The following is a 16783-nucleotide window of genomic DNA, read 5'->3' on the forward strand; positions in this document are numbered from 1 at the left end:
CTAAAAACCTATTATTCTGTACCAAACTAAACTATCTTTCAAGAGAGAAGGCAAAATAAAGACACTTTTAGAAAAAGGCTAACATTTTATCACACATAGCACCCCATAAAGAAAAAACTGTATTCAATTGAAAGGTATGAAATGAAAAAACAAAACAAAAACAAAGTAAACAAAGAAATTGGTAAACATGCAGGTAAATCCAAATTGTCACTAGATTTTTTTTTAAAAAGCAACAATTCGGGGAACTTAAATACAAAGTAAAAATGACATTTTAAATATCAACAACATGGAAGATAAAGTCAAGAGTTAAAAATCAAAGATAAACATTTTAAAGTCCTTGTACTATTCAGAGGGACTGCAGAGATATCAAATAGAGACTATGTTAAACAAGCATCATTAAAAAAATAAGGGAACTCATAAAAACAATAGAAATAAGATACAGAATTTTCAAATCTGTTAAGAGAATAAAAGAGCAAAGAAAGTTTCATCAATTCAATATAAGTCATGAAAGTTGTTCAAAAAAAATATTTAAAGCATAGATTTAAAAAATACCAAATGAGGATAAAAGAATCAAAAGCATAAATATTCACATTAAATGTTATAAAGGCACCAGTTGGAACATATCAATTGATATTGTGCAGAATTACATTAACCTATTTTCTAATGCTAAAATTCACCTTTTGTCCCAGCAGTAAATTCAGCCAATCCAGTTATATTCTATTTACAAGATAAATTCCTAAAATGTAACAAAGAAATTTGGAAAGTATTGTGATGGAAAAATAGGTACCACATAAACACTAACCCAAAGAAAGCCGCTGTTTGGATTAAACTAGGCTAGAAGGACTTGAAGCAAAAAACATTACTAGGGAATTTATCAGAAAGAAAAAATAGTCCTGAACCTTATCCATCTTACCACACAGCTTCAATATAAACACTATGAATAATACCAGAATTACAAGAAAAAGACAAATCTACAATAAAAAGGGGAGAATTCAATATCTGTCTTAAACTTTTAAGTGAAGCAATAAGATATACACACACACACTTATATGAAACTTTGCATTAACATATGAGAGGATATTTTCAAATCCAAATGAAATATATAAAAACTAATACAACATTAGGAAAGGAAGCAAGTCTCAATAAATACCAAAGAATAATATTCTAATCTCAACTCTGGCCACAATACAAAAAACATTAGAGATAAATATTAAAAACATAACCACTCCCAAAATGTTTTTTTAATCTGAAAATTAGAAAACGGACTATTAAATGATTAATAGGCTAAAAATAGATTGATAAAAATTCCAAAATATTTTTAATTCCTAAATATTTAAAACTAAATGATAATAAAATTATAGTAAAATATCAAATTATTGAAGGACATAAAAGGAAACCCAAGTAAATTGTGAAGCTCTATTTTGCTCATGTTAGGAAATTTAAAAATAAATATATTCATTTGCCCCAATTTTTAAAAATTCAGTATCGTTCCAAACAAAATAAAATAGGATTTTTTTACATTTGTCACGTTGATCCTAAAATTCATGGAAGAGTAAAGAGCCAAGAATAGCCAAAACTGTGCTGTAGAATAAGAAATGCACATTCACTACATCAGATACCAAGGCTGATCATAAAGCTATAGTACATCAGATAGTGTGGTATTGATTCAGGTAAAGACAAGTATATCAAAGGAACAGAGGTGAGAATCAAGAAATACCATAGGTATATATAGAAGTTTATTATATCCAAAATGAACTGACATTTGATATAAAGTAGCATTATTTATCAGGGAGAAAATGGATGAACTATCAAATAAATGGTACCTGGGTACTGAATTAATTGTACTGAAAAAAAGATTAAAACTCTACCTCCACACTGTGTCCAAAATAAATTTGAGACAAATTAAATATCTAAATGCAAAAAAAAAAAGTCTACAACTATAAAACATCCAGAAAAAAATGAAACATGTGCTATAAAATTGAAGTACAATTGATTGTTCCTCTTTTAAAATTATGTGTTCCATTCCCTTATATCATGGTGTAATTATTATAGATGAGCTAGTCTCCTTGCTAAGTTGAGTGTTCTCCTAACTAAAGCCTATACAATTGTGGTGATGCTTGGAGGAAGATAAATGCAGACAGAATTAAAACACTAAACCTGGCTTTCACCAAGAATAAACAATCCTCCAAGATTGTCATTACCTTCAAAGAGCTGTGCAAAAAAAAAAGGAAAATTGCCAAGAATCCGACAAAAAACAATTTCATTTTCACTTGTTTCATGTGCCCCCCCCATCCATTTACCAGGTAAAAAAATATTATGATGTCCATTAAAAATGTCCAATAAAATGAGAAAATACATACATTAATTTTAAACAGCAAGTTATAAAACAGGAAATGAAATGTGTTCTCACGTTTTCACTGTATGTCATATATGCACAAAAGTAATCAAAATACCAATAGTTTTCTCCAAAATTGTGCACTTATCTTATCCATTAGGCTTTTCTTAATTTCCCAAACTTCCCACAATGAATAGGTATCATTTCTATAATCAGGGGGAAAAAATTAAGAGAAGAAAATTTCTTTGTAAGGTACAATTTAGGTCTTTGGCACATTATTTCTAATGTATCTAAAAGTTATTATCTTCAGCAAGATTTAAAAGTTCAACTTTAAATCACTTCTGGGATTACAGAGTCTCTTAGAAGAAAACAGAGGAGAATTTAAATTGGCTACCACAGACACTGGTGTGCCCTCTGGAAATGTTTAGGGCCTAGAGGTTAGAGTACCTCTGTGGCAGACTGACTTACTACCGACACAAATTAATAACATGAATTTCCATTGGAGACAAAAGCTTTATTTTTGATCTGCCCCCTTACCACTACTAGCAATCATCTGGAAATGTGGGATACTTCTCTGTGGGTTCTAAGGGCAGGACTATAGCCCTAAGAGAAGACAGCTAAGATTCTATCTAATCTAAACAGGAATAGCAGCAGCAACTTCTGTGTGTAGACAGAAAATAGTGAAACACTGGAGAAAGGGAATGCTGACTAGAGAGATCCATGCTTGTATCTAAAAATGGCTTCCTCGTTTTGAAGACTGTAGTCCCAATAAACCACACTATCTACTGTGAATGGAGAATCTGAGGATCCTACACTGATGATTAAATGAGGTAGATGTAAGCAGAGTTGGGAAGAGTTTTTTTCAGAAAAGAGAGAAAACATGGGAGTTGGGAATTCTGAACCATTTATTTTATTTGAAAAGTTTTTAATAAAACAGTGTAAATCTTGGGAAATGAGATACTCTTGGGGGAAGGAAATATCTTGGATACTTATAACATCACTTTAGCTGTTTTTACTCACCATGGAAAAATTTTTTTAAACGGCAGCTTAAGAGTTCAGATTAAACTAACATGTATTGTGCACTCCCTCTGTACCGAGACCTTCTAAGTATGTTATGTTAATTCTCACAAAAACTCTACAAAGTAATGTTACCTCATTTTATATCATGCGTATGTTAAGTTTCTTGCTCAAGGTCTGTGCAACTATTAAGCCACAGAGTCAAGACTGAACCCTAGGCCTCCTGACTCTAAGACAACTGTTCTTACAATTAAAGTACTATTTTGGAGGGGCGCCTGGGTGGCTCAGTCAGTTGAGTGACTGACTTCAGCTGAGGTCATGATCTTGCGGTCTGTGAGTTCGAGCCCCGCTGTCAGCTGTGCTGACAGCTCAGAGACTGGAGCCTGCTTCAGATTCTGTGTCTCCCTCTCTCTCTGCCCCTCCCCCGCTCATGCTCTTCTCTCTCTCTCTGTCAAAAATAAATAAACATTAAAAAAATAGTAAATAAAATAAAATATAGTACTTTCCATAAAGATAACTTACTAGCAATAAGAACAAAAGAGTATAAAAGGACTTGGTGCATGGTAGGCTCCCATGGCACAAACCTAGAAATTATTAGATAGCATGTTCTAATCAATCCCAGAAGTGAGTCTACGGGTCAGACAAGGGCTCCTACAAAATAAGAGCTTAAAGCTTCAGCTGTGCTACCAGTGACAGAGAATTGTATTTGGTACCCACACAGTAATGTTAGTAGAAAAAAAAAAAAAAACAAACCTCAGGATAATTCTCAAGACCATACTGAAAGTGGAGAAGAGGACCTATTTCTAACTCACTCAGTATTGCTTATTATCAACACCTTTCAGAGCTCCTAGAGGGTCATTTATTTGAGCAAGCATTTGGGATCTCCTGTCAGAGATGTTGTACTATACAGAACAAAGGTGCTTCATAAACAGTAGGAAAAACTGGATACAGGATACAGATGTAATATTTAGTGCTGAAATTTTCTTCTGAAGGAAATCTTCCATGTGTGTGCCATACTATGCTTCAAAAAGTTCCTTGAGTTAAAATCAGGGAGCATAGGTAAGTACTTGAGCTTTACAAACTACTCTTCTCTTCTATTGGTAAACATGGGGAGAAAAAGGGTGAATGCTTCACAATCCATAATCCTCAAGCAGAGTTTCCTTTCTTTCCATAGGTGATGCCCAATGGTGAGGACATATCTAATGAGCAGGCCTTTGGAATAAGATGAACAAAACCTGGAGAACAAGAAACTGAAATTCTACCACTTCAGGGCAGAAAGAAAAAAAGCATATGTAACAGAAGTTCCTGATGTTTTCTTATGCTCCTTCCTACCCACCAGGTATCTCCTCCTTTTCTTGTGATACTGTTGGATTCTTTATACTGCATCCTTTCTGCACTACTAAGCTTGATCACATTTAAATGGTTAGTTCTAGAATCCTTTTGCAAACTTAAGTCAATATGTCTGTTGACGGTGGATGTATGAGATTGAACTTGGAACACTAAAGGGCATTAGTCTCTGTAACATAAAGCCCCTGTCCAATTTCCTGTCCATTGACTATTTTATTTCCTACTTGAGTTTCAAAGAAAACTGGGGCAAAATCTCTGGATGTATGAGGAACTATTCCCTTCTAAGAAAAATTTGAAGTATTATTTCTGATATTTATACCCATAAAACATAGGTTAAGAATTCTTTGGAAAAGATAGAGAGAAAATTATTAATGCCCCAATTCCCATATTCCAGAAGAAACCAGTTAAAATTGTGTGTGTGTATGTATATATATACATATATATATATATACATATGTATATATACATGTATATATATAGCCATTTGTATTATTAAGGAACTTCTTTTTCTTCATGTAATATTATATCATGAGCATTGTCCCTTATCCTTAACTCTTCTTCAAGACTATAATTTGCACTGGTGATATTACATGTGCCATTATGTACTCTCATGTGTATACAATAACCACAACATACTAGATTGGCAGCACCCTAGACGAAAAAAATTGTAACACCTACTAAAGCATGATTGAATTGATATATGATATTACATGCAATGCCATTTATTTTTTTCTATTCTATTGTTGGATTGGGGGGGGGATGTTAAGTAATAATAATAATAATGCATCTTTGAATGACTTTTAGGAAAATATCTCGAGTCTCACCATTTGAAATTATGTTGACCGATGGTTTAAGAAAGATAATCTTCATCATCTTAGTGATTTATCCCCCTAGGTCTAGACTACTAAGAGGTTTTATCAAGAATCAATGTTATGTTCTATCATTGCTTTAGGCATCTATTTAGATGACAATATTCTATTTTTCAATTTCCAAGCATTAATTTACAATTTCATGCTTTAATAAAAATAAATGTCATCATTTTAGTATGTAGCTTGGATACACTTTTTATGATGTTTAAGTATGTTCCTTCTATCCCCACTTTCTTGAGGGTTTTTATTAAGAAAGGATGCTGAATTTTGTCAAATGCTTTTTCTGCATCTATTGACAGGTTCTTATCCTTTCTTTTATTAATGTGATGTATCACATTGATTGATTTGCAAATGTTGAACCAGCCCTGCAGTCCAGGAATGAATCCCACTTGATCATGGTAAATAATTCTTTTTATATGCCACTGAATTCAATTTGCTAATATCTTGAGAATTTTTGCATCCATGTTTATCAGGAATAATGGCCTGTAATTCTCCTTTTTTGCTGGGTCTCTGGTTTGGGAATCAAAGTAATACTGGCTTCGCAGAATGAGTCTGGATGTTTTCCTTCCACTTCTATTTTTTGGAACAGCTTGAGAAGGATAGGTATTAACTCTGATTTAAATGTCTGGTAGAATTCTCCAGGGAAGCCATCTAGTCCAGGACTCTTATTTGTTGGGAGATTTTTGATAACTGATTCAATTTCTTCACTAGTTATGGGTCTGTTCAAATTTTCTATTTCTTCCCGTTTGAGTTTTGGTAGTGTGTGGGTGCTTAGGAATTTGTCCATTTCTTCCAGGTTGTCCAGTTTGTTGGCATATAATTTTTCATAGTATTCCCTGATAAATGCTCATATTTCTGAGGGATTGGTGGTAATAAATCCATTTTCATTTGTGATTTTATACATTTGGGCCCTTTCTCTTTTCTTTTTGAGAAGGCTGGATTTACCAATTTTGTTTAATTTTTCAAAAAACCAACTCGTAGTTTCATTAATCTGTTCTGTTATTGTGTGGGGGGGGGGGGTGGATTCTATATTGTTTATTTCTGCTCAGATCTTTACTATTTTTCTTCCTCTGCTGGGTTTGGGGTTTCTTTGCTGTTCTGCTTCTAGTTCCTTTAGGTGTGCTGTTAGATTTTGTATTTGGGATTTTTCTTGTTTCTTTAGACAGGCCTGGAATGCAATGTATTTTCCTCTTAGGACTGCCTTTGCTGCATCCCAAAAGGTTTGGACTGTTGTGTTTTCATTTTAATTTGTTTCCATATATTTTTTTAATTTCTTCTTTAATTGCCTGGTTGACCCATTCATTCTTTAGTAGAATGTTCTTTAACCTCCATGTATTTGAAGGTTTTCCAAACTTTTTCCTGTGGTTGATTTCAAGCTTCATAGCACTGTGATCTGAAAGTATGCATGGTATGATCTCAATTCATTTATATTTATTGAGGGCTGTTTTGTGAGTTTGGATACACTTTTTATTCTTTACATGTGCATTCATAATTGAGATTGACCATAGTTTTACTCTGACAGTTTTGGGTAAAAAGGCAATTTTAGTTTGATAAAATAATTTGCAAAGTGTTCCAGAACTTTTTCACATTGGGACATATTATAGAGCACATTATTTGTTTCTTAAAAGCATAAAATAACTATCATAAGTATTCTGTATCCAGTGTCAATTTTGAAAGTCTAGTACTGGGGCGCCTGGGTGGCTCAGTCGGTTAAGCAGCCGACTTCGGCTCAGGTCATGATCTCGCAGTCCGTGAGTTCGAGCCCCACGTCGGGCTCTGTGCTGACAGCTCAGAGCCTGGAGCCTGTTTCAGATTCTGTGTCTCCCTCTCTCTGACCCTCCCCCGTTCATGCTCTGTCTCTCTCTGTCTCAAAAATAAATAAACATTAAAAAAAATTAAAAAAAAAAGAAAGTCTAGTACTCACAATGAGATCCCTATTACACATCACAGTAAATGTGGCATAGAATGTGTTGAATAAATGAGTGAGTGAAGAATACTAGCAGAATGGAAAGCACCGGGTTCAGTGACAACACATAATCAGGACCCTACTTAGACTAGGAGGTTAGAAACTTTTGCTAGAAAGATAATATCTAAGTTGGGAGAAGCCCTTTCAGCTTAACAAAACAGCATAAACAAATGCATGAAGAAGAAAGAGAATATGTAGTATTTCAGGAAAGTAAAAGAAATTTAATATGACCATTTCATAGTATTGAGGGTATCAGTAGTGGCTTCAGAATTTCTACATTAGAGGGACTTAGGGGTGACAGTTTGGTTGACGGAGGTACTAGAGAACTTTCCATGAAGTTGTGTTGCATACCAAACACATTGCTTTTCCTTAGACTGTATTTCTCTATTGGATGTCGTTTGTGGTGAGGCTAATGAAGATTACTGTGAAGCAAATCTACCCAATAATCCTTCCTTGACACCATCAGTGGGGAGAAATAGCAGAAGTGGATTAAGACAGGTTTTGTGTGACGGATTGTTTTTGGTGAAGTTACTGGCTTTGCTTTCTCTTATTCACCCTGGATTAGAAAATATCTTCCCTCATCTGGGACCTTTTCTGAACAGAAAGACAGCTATTCCTCTTTCATACCTTTTTCCTCAAAACCCCCACCCAAGGATAAAACAAAATAATGGAAGTTAAAGTGATTTGATAAATCTATATCATAAATTTAAATTTCCCTGAGTCTTGTCCTTTTCTAAACCCTGAACGTGACATGGATACATGAAGATGGGGAATGATTCAACCGTGACCAAATTCTTTCTGGTGGGACTTTCCAAATACCCAGAGCTCCAGCTTTTTCTGTTCGTGCTCTGCCTCATCATGTACGTGATAATTCTGCTGGGAAATAGCCTCCTCATTGTCATCAGCACATTTGATTCTCGCCTCCACACCCCCATGTACTTCTTCCTTGGGAACCTCTCATTCTTGGACATCTGCTACACATCATCATCCATTCCCCCAATGCTTGTCATATTTAAGTCTGAGAGAAAATCTATCTCCTTCATTGGCTGTGCTCTGCAGATGGTTGTCTCCCTTGGGTTGGGCTCCACTGAGTGTATCCTCCTGGCTGTGATGGCCTATGATAGGTATGTGGCCATCTGCAACCCACTGAGGTACCCCATCATCATGAACAGGGTGCTTTATGTGCACATGGCTGCTTGGTCCTGGATCATAGGCTGCCTAAACTCCTTAGTGCAAACAGTCCTGACAATGGTATTGCCTTTCTGTGGGAATAATGTCATTGATCATATTACCTGTGAGATCCTGGCTCTTCTTAAACTCATATGTTCAGATATCACCATCAATGTGCTTATCATGACAGTGGCAAATATTGTTTTACTGGTGATTCCTCTGCTGTTAATTCTCATTTCCTACGTTTTTATCCTCTCTTCCATCCTGAGAATTAATTCTGCTGAAGGGAGAAAGAAAGCTTTTTCTACCTGTTCTGCCCACCTGACTGTGGTTATCTTCTTCCATGGTTCAGCCCTTTTTATGTACATGAAGCCCAAGTCAAAGGACACAAAAGCATCTGATGAGATCATTGGACTGTCTTATGGAGTGGTAACCCCGATGTTGAATCCCATCATCTACAGCTTGAGGAATAAAGAGGTGAAAGAGGCTGTGAAGAAAGTCTTGAGCAGACACCTGCATCTATGGAAAATATAAGAGGTCTTGAGGCATGTGATACCCTCCATGTTGAGACCGGATCAGATCTTTTGTGTTCACAGAGGAAGTCAGAGAACCCAGTATTAAGAGAACTTATCTCCTAGTAAGTCCAAATATAGGACTTATATTCTTTTCAACACAGAAGTCTCATGTAAGCCTTCTGAATAATGTCTAGTCTGCAGTTTCTAGTTGTATGTAGCTCTGCCATTTGGTTCCATACAGGGCACATGGCTTTTCCTCAAGATAAATCTCCCTCTTCTCTGCTTTCTTCTCTCTCTTCCATGTTTTTATCTCTCTTCTCTTCCCCATTTCCTCCTTCTTTTCCTTTCCCCTTCTCCATCTGTTTTGTTACTCTACTTTCCTTCTGTTTTCCTGGTCTCCTTTCTCAGTTTAAACTGAACATCTATTGTTTTGTTGTCTAGTATCCCCTCTTCTGGTAAAAGAATGTACCTTTTTTTTTTTTTTGTACCTTTTCTTTTTACATTCAACAGTGCCTCCCTCTGAGTCCATGTGTGCTGGAGGGGGCTGATCTCTGAAAACAGTGGTACCATTGGAAACAAAGAGCTAGGTAATTAAAGCAAATCCCTCTGGTTACAGTGATTCATTCAGTATAGGAGATGAGTTCTGCCAGGCTAATCAAACTCAACCCAAGAATGCTGTCTCAGACTAAGAAAAGAGGCACTCTTACTGCTAAGGTTTTTAAACTGATAAAGTGTAAGCCTGGAGCCAATCTTTATCAATAAGTGCAGGGAGCCTATCTGAGAGGCAAAGAGGTGTTGACAGAAGGAGGAAGAGTGTGTGTGATCCTGTTATTTTAACTCCTTGATCCAGCTGTGTCTAAAGTTAGTTCACAATAATTCTTTTTAGTTACAAGAATCAATAAATTACGTTTTTATAAAAAACTTATGAGTTGGATTTCCATCACTTAACAATTATATAGTCCCAACTAAAATATTTCTTTGTACCCACTTCTCCACTTATATTTTTGAGGTAAAATACATGAGGATATATTACCTAAGTGGCCCCAAGTTCTCCAGCCTTCAGGGGCTCTCCTTCCTTTAACAACTAAGTAATCTAATTTCTATTTTGTGTGCCTACAGACATTCCAGTCACCTCCCCAATTATTTCTGAGGACTATTTCTATTTTCTTAGTTTCTGGTTTTGATTTTATGCCAGACTATTCTAAACTTTTCTAGGGGTACCTGGGTGGCTCAGTTTGTTGGGTGTCCAACCTTGGCTCAAGTCATGATCTCACAGTTCATGATTTCAAGCCCTGTATCGGGCTTGCTGCTGTCAACAAAGAGCCCGCTTTTGATCCTCTGTGCCCCTCTCTCTCTCTCTCTCTGCCCCTCCTCTACTTGTACTCTCTCAAAAACAAATAAACATTAAAAAAATAAACAAATAAAATAAATTTTTCTATCATTCTTCCCTGGTGATCTTATATGTCTCTGTGTCAAGCTCTCAACAGTATATTTTGCCCACAAAGAATAAACATAAGTCTCCTAAATATCCACATTCAAAAGACCACAATGTTTAACACCTTTATTTAGGCTTGAATATAACAAAAAAGGGACTAATATCACTAAGGAAAATAAATCAGTATTAAATATTACTGTTCTTGGTATCTACTAGCCATCCCCCTTTACATGGGCCCTCTAAGGTCCATTTTCCTCTTTAGCTTCTGTCCTGATACAACATTGACAGTGTCTATTCATTTCCTTCTTCCATAAGAATCAGCACCTCTCTCAATAAAAATGAATGGATACCTAACTCAAAGCACTCCTCAGCATGGTCTTGCTCAAAATGGAGTGTGAGCTTCCAAAAGCAGACTGCAGCTTCCACTCTTAGAGCTATAGTAAAGAACTTCAGGAAGTTTTTAAAAACCAGTGCTTCCTCACCAGCAATAATTTAGAAACACTGAAGTCCAATAAACAAGCACCTTGAGTGATATGTTCTGTCTGTGAAAATATACCAATATACTATCTCTTTTTTTTATTTTCTTTAATGTTTATTTATTTTTGAGAGACAGAGTATGAGTACGGGAGGGGCAGAGAGAGGAAGACACAGAATCTGAAGCAGGCTCCAGGCTCTGAGCTATCAGCACAGAGCCTGACACGGGGCTTGAACTCATGAACCATGAGATCATGCCCTGTGCCGAAGTTGGATATCACCCAGGCACCCCAGAAACTTTCAATAAAAAGCCAAAGAAGGAAAGAATTCAACCCATTACCTGCCTTATTATTAGTATTAGAAGCTTATTATAGCCCTTACAGAACTGGAATCCATATAGTACATTGTTTACAAAGAAACAGAATCCAACAATCAAAAGTACTCTTAACATCCCCTCTTTGAGGTTCTTTTTATGATTTTTTAAATTTTTTAACATGCTCATTTATTTTTGAGAGAGAGAGAGAAAAAAACAGAATGCGAGTGGGGGAAGGACAGAGAGAAAGGGAGACACAGAATTTGAAGCAGGATCCAGGCTCTGAGCTGTCAGCACAGAGCCCAACACTGGGCTCAAACTCACTGACTGTGAGATCATGAACTGAGCTGAAGTCTGATGCTTGACTGACTGAGCCACCCAGATGCACCCCCATTTGAGTTTCTTAAAAACCTGCAATACCACAGCAAAATCTCCATTTGCATTACAGCCCACAACTGCTCTGGAGTATCTCCTTCTCTCATTTCCCAATATCCAGTCTTCCTGCTGTTTTCTCCCTGTCTTTCCCCCCATCTCACCCTTCCTTGATCACAATAGCCTCTTTCAAGTAAGATGGAGTCTCTCTTCCAAGGGCAAGGGGTTTGGGGAAATGATGGGTTTTGTAAGAAGAAACCGGGGTCTAAGTTTTGTGGAAACCATTGTTAAAATTCTCAAGAATTTTTGTACTACTTATGTCACCTCTTATTTTCATCACATTTCACAAACATCACTTTTTCTCCACTTCATCAGCTTCTCCAGGAAGAAACTGTTTCTTCCCCTTCCTCTTCCATTTTTAAATGCACATCTATTAAACTTCTTGTTACAGCGTATTTTATTTATTTGATGTGACACAGTTAAAAAATAAAACAAAACAAAACAAAACAAATCCAGGGCTATTACAAACTCCCAATTCTCCAATTTACTAAGATTATAAATTGTATCAGAGTCTCTACTTGTCCTGACATAAAATGTAGACTTCAGTCCCTAAACAGTGGAAGGTTTTAATGAGTATTGAATAAGAAAAAAAAAAAAGCCTTATTCAGTGCTTGGCTAATACCATGCAGTGAATAAGAGACACACTCCCCTTAGCCTTTCCCATACATGTCTGTCTCTTCTAATAGACTTTGGGTTCCCTGAGGGCAAGATACAAGTAATATTTATTTTAGGGCCTTGGTGACTAGAGGAAGAGGCATTTATTTGACATTTATAGATTCATGAACGAATGAATGTGTGATCACCATCTTATGATGAAAGTGAACAAGCTGATTTGCCATTGCCTAGCTAATCCTCATGACTGCTGCCTCTGCATCTTTGCTGATGCCATTCTCTCCATCTAAAATTGCCCTCATTTTAACCTATCTATAAAAATTCAAAGACAAAAAAGTCTCCTCTGACTGAAAGCCTTTTATTATCATGCTAACAAGACTCCACTTCTTCTTCCACCAAGTTAAATTCCTATAGCAATCTACTTAAACTTTGGGGTATTTATCATGCGGAGATGTATTCCCTTTGATTATGTACACAATATATTGGTTGTTTTATTGAAAGGTCATTAAAAGCAGAACCTGTGAATTATTTGTCTTAATAATCCTACAAATATTAACAGAGTGGTCTTTAATCAATAGATTAAGTACTTTGGAATTTGCTTTTTGCATAAAGTCTACTAGTTTTTAAAACAATTTTCTTTTCATACAATATGGGCAGTATGACTGTTACATGTGATACATACAGCTAGCAATAATCCTGGTTAAAATAATATTCCCTTTGTCATGTATGGTTTTGTTCATTTTAGGCATCAGAAGTTTGACTGTAACACATCAAGCAAAGTCTGTGTAACTGTTATACATACATATAATCTCTTACTTAGTTTATTGAGCTTATAGCTTGACAATGACAAAAATTAAAAGATACTGATTTATAGAACAGTGACTCCTATATATGTCCCGAGATCTAATACAATAGGAATTTCTTTCCAAAACAGAAACCTTGACTTTCCCGATCCCCAAACTATTTCTCTTCATCTTCTCCATCTCAGGCACCAGCAATGCCATACACCCACATACAATTCACCACCAAATCCTACCAACTCTATAAAATTTACTCTGAATCTGACCAAATCTATTGTTAGCACTCTAGTTCAAACTACCATCATCTCACCTAAGATACTATGGCTTTCCAAATCACATCCCTGTTCTACTTTTGTTCTCCTACAATCTATTCTCTGCACAGCAGCCTGAGTGTTATTTTTAGAAAAGTACATACGAAGTTCTAAAACAGATAAAAATTAATCAGTGGTATTTAAAAATTTTTTTTTTCAACGTTTTTTTATTTATTTTTGGGACAGAGAGAGACAGAGCATGAACGGGGGAGGGGCAGAGAGAGAGGGAGACACAGAATCGGAAACAGGCTCCAGGCTCCGAGCTGTCAGCACAGAGCCTGACGCGGGGCTCGAACTCACGGACCGCGAGATCGTGACCTGGCTGAAGTCGGACGCTTAACCGACTGCGCCACCCAGGCGCCCCAATCAGTGGTATTTTAAAAATCAGAACAGTGGCCGTCTGTGTGGTCAGGGGATTAAAGCAAGTATCTACTGGGTCAGGGCATGAGGGAACTTTTCTAAGGTTACGTTTATATTCTATGCCTTGATAGGAATTTGAGTGACATAGGCGTGCATTTGTTAAAACTATGAATATTATGTTAAGATTTGTGATTTTAATGTATGTAAATTTTAAATTAAGAGAGAACTGTGAACAAATATAGTTTTAAACTCTAGCTAATGATACACGTGCTGAAGTATTTAGAGAAAAGGGTAGGTGTCTTCAGTTTATTTTGAAATACACCCAAAAATGAAATGGATTTAATGGAGGAATAGACAGATAAATAGACACATAGATATAAGCAAATCTAATGAAATGTTGGTGGTAAAATCTAGTTAGTAAATGTATGATGTTCAAAGTAAAATTATTTCAGTTTTGCTTTGTTTGAAATTTTTCATAATTCAATGTTCGAAAAAATTATACAAAGTCTGTCAGAATATAGCTGTTGAGTAAATGTATCAATGAATGAGGGAAGGGTAGAAACTGGATAAAAAAAATACTGTCATTATAAATTCCCTTAAAATTAATTTAGGGAAAATTTCCACTACTTGAAAAAGGCAAAACTTTTTAATAGGTTACTTACAACTATTCCAAGAGAGAAATTAAAAATAAATTTTAATGGTCCCTGTGAAATTTAATTTCCTATACTGAAGTCTTGTCAGGATTTCAGTTGCTATTCCTGGGGGGTGGATGCAAGGAGAAAGAAAAAGAAAGGAAAGAAAAAATATATACCAGAAGATTTACCAGAATCAACCTCTAAGGTAATTAGGAAAAAGCAAACAGCAAACATTTTGGGCATGATGTGGTATTGCCATATTCCTTCATGTGTTTTTGGCTATTTCTTAGGAGACTACTAATTCCCCAGGAATGTCAGATTACATAGACCTTAGCAAAAGAAATTTAGTTCTTTCTACACCATTTATTCTGCAATTCCACCTTTTCAATATGATTAAGACCATAAAGTTTTAAATGCCATTCCTATATATTCACATGATAATCACCTATATATCTTATAACATTGCTATTCTTAAAGTGATCAAGTTACATAATCACTCACATTTCCCAGGGCATTTTTTTTTTAATTAAGAAGTTGAAGTTCATTCAAACAATGACTATTTCTTTTCTACGCTGTTCATATTCATACCACATGTGAGACAAACAATGATTATAAATGTGAGGCACTATATGTTAAAGATAACATACATTAATAGTGGTTGTATTATAATAATGATTCTGGTAACTGCTGAATATAAATGTTAATGTGTATGTTGTAATGCATAACATTATTTAATAATGGAAAATGAGACATTACTCGATGTAATAAATGCTATTGGTTTTAGTGGTACAAGGACTACTGAAAATAAATGTTATGCTTCTCAACAAATGTTTAAATTTCATAGCATTTTGAAAGATAGTGTAAGTGCACAAGTCAGTGACCAAACAAATGAAAGAAACTATTGAAGCAAATCAGTCAGAACAATTATAAGCACTATGTATCATACTGATCTTGGTTCAGTATGAAAGTATGTCTTCATAAAGAAACAAATGCTTGTGAATTAGGTATCTTTGGGTTTAATGCCCTTAAGTTTTCATACAGCAGATTAAAATTCAGAGACATAAGCCAAAAAAATTGAAAACGTCCAGTGAAAAAGAGACAAATACCAAAATAATTATATAAAGGCACAAGGCAAAATAAGGGAGTACTTATTTCTTAGGTTTAAACTAGCTTAGGAAATTTTACATTTTAAAACTACTTGTCTTACTACAATGGTGAAATCATTAGAAGTCCTAAGAATAACTGTGATGTATACAGTGTATAAAACACATTATGTTTCAGTAGGTACGACATTATCATTTGCCGTAAGTTTCTTCTAAGATGTCAAATTAGGAAAACCAAAATGTGCTTCTTTCTTTTTCCAGTATAAAAAGGAAAATTATATTCCCAGAATAAGGTTCTCTGTACAGATGCTGCACAAGATATCTTCCTCTCTGTTCTTTTGTTCCTTTGTGTAATAGTTTAGATTTTTACAATATTACTCAGCAGGTGCACTTAAAATTCAAAATCTAATACTTATAAAAAGTGGTTTTGAATTTAGTATTTTAAAAATGTGTGACATTTACTAGAAAGGAAATCACTTTTAAAATTAATATATAATAAAGTTATAAGCATGTTTACAATTAAGCATAATATAATGGTAAAATGAGTGCCTGAAAGGAACTATAAAGTTGGTCTAAGAATGTCATGATGCTTTCCACAAAGAATACGTATTAAAGTTATTCTAAAATGAAACAGTCTGTTCTTAATAATGATCTTGTTATATCTTAACATCACAAAACATTTACTTTTCTCAAATGCTTCAAAGTTAAGAATAGACTAAAAATGACATCAGTGAGAATAGAGGCCCAAAGTCAATGAAATAAATCTTCAAATTGTTCAAAGTAACTGAAAATATAGAATTGTGTACTAAATTAAACTAACTTTCAAGAGGCAAAAATACAGTTTTAGAAAAAACAAAGAAATTTTTCCCCTTTCCCTTTCAGATAAGAAAGAAATTTTTCCTAGATGAAAAGAATGGAATGAAAAAACAGCAAATAAATACATTGATAAATATGTGAACGAATAAACTGTCACTATAAAAGATAGTAAGAGAGAAGGAAAGAGAGCAAGAGACAGCACTTGCAACTGGGGGTCTTAAAAACAAGGCAAAAGTGAAATCTTAGACATAAAAAATATGGAAGATAACAGAA

General features: G+C 35.0%; 2 protein-coding genes across 4 annotated transcripts in view; one reads left to right on the forward strand and one right to left on the reverse strand.

The window, feature by feature from the left end:
* Positions 1-16783, reverse strand: part of LOC132663126 (olfactory receptor 13C9) — a 205549-nt gene that overhangs the window by 167790 nt on the left and 20976 nt on the right. The window lies entirely within an intron of this gene.
* LOC144614045 (olfactory receptor 13D1) lies at positions 8294-9697 on the forward strand. Its single transcript, XM_078436148.2, has one exon. It carries the CDS (start codon positions 8294-8296, stop codon positions 9236-9238), a length of 945 nt encoding a protein of 314 aa, XP_078292274.2. The 3' UTR covers positions 9239-9697.

The sequence above is a fragment of the Panthera onca genome, chromosome D4, assembly GCF_046562875.1.
Source record: "Panthera onca isolate mPanOnc1 chromosome D4, mPanOnc1 haplotype 2, whole genome shotgun sequence".
In the NCBI taxonomy this organism is placed as follows: Eukaryota; Metazoa; Chordata; class Mammalia; order Carnivora; family Felidae; genus Panthera; species Panthera onca.

Coding starts and splice junctions, on each gene's coding strand:
- LOC144614045 (XM_078436148.2), top strand. CDS start 8,294: ATGAAGATGGGGAATGATTCAACCGTGACCAAATTCTTTCTGGTGGGA.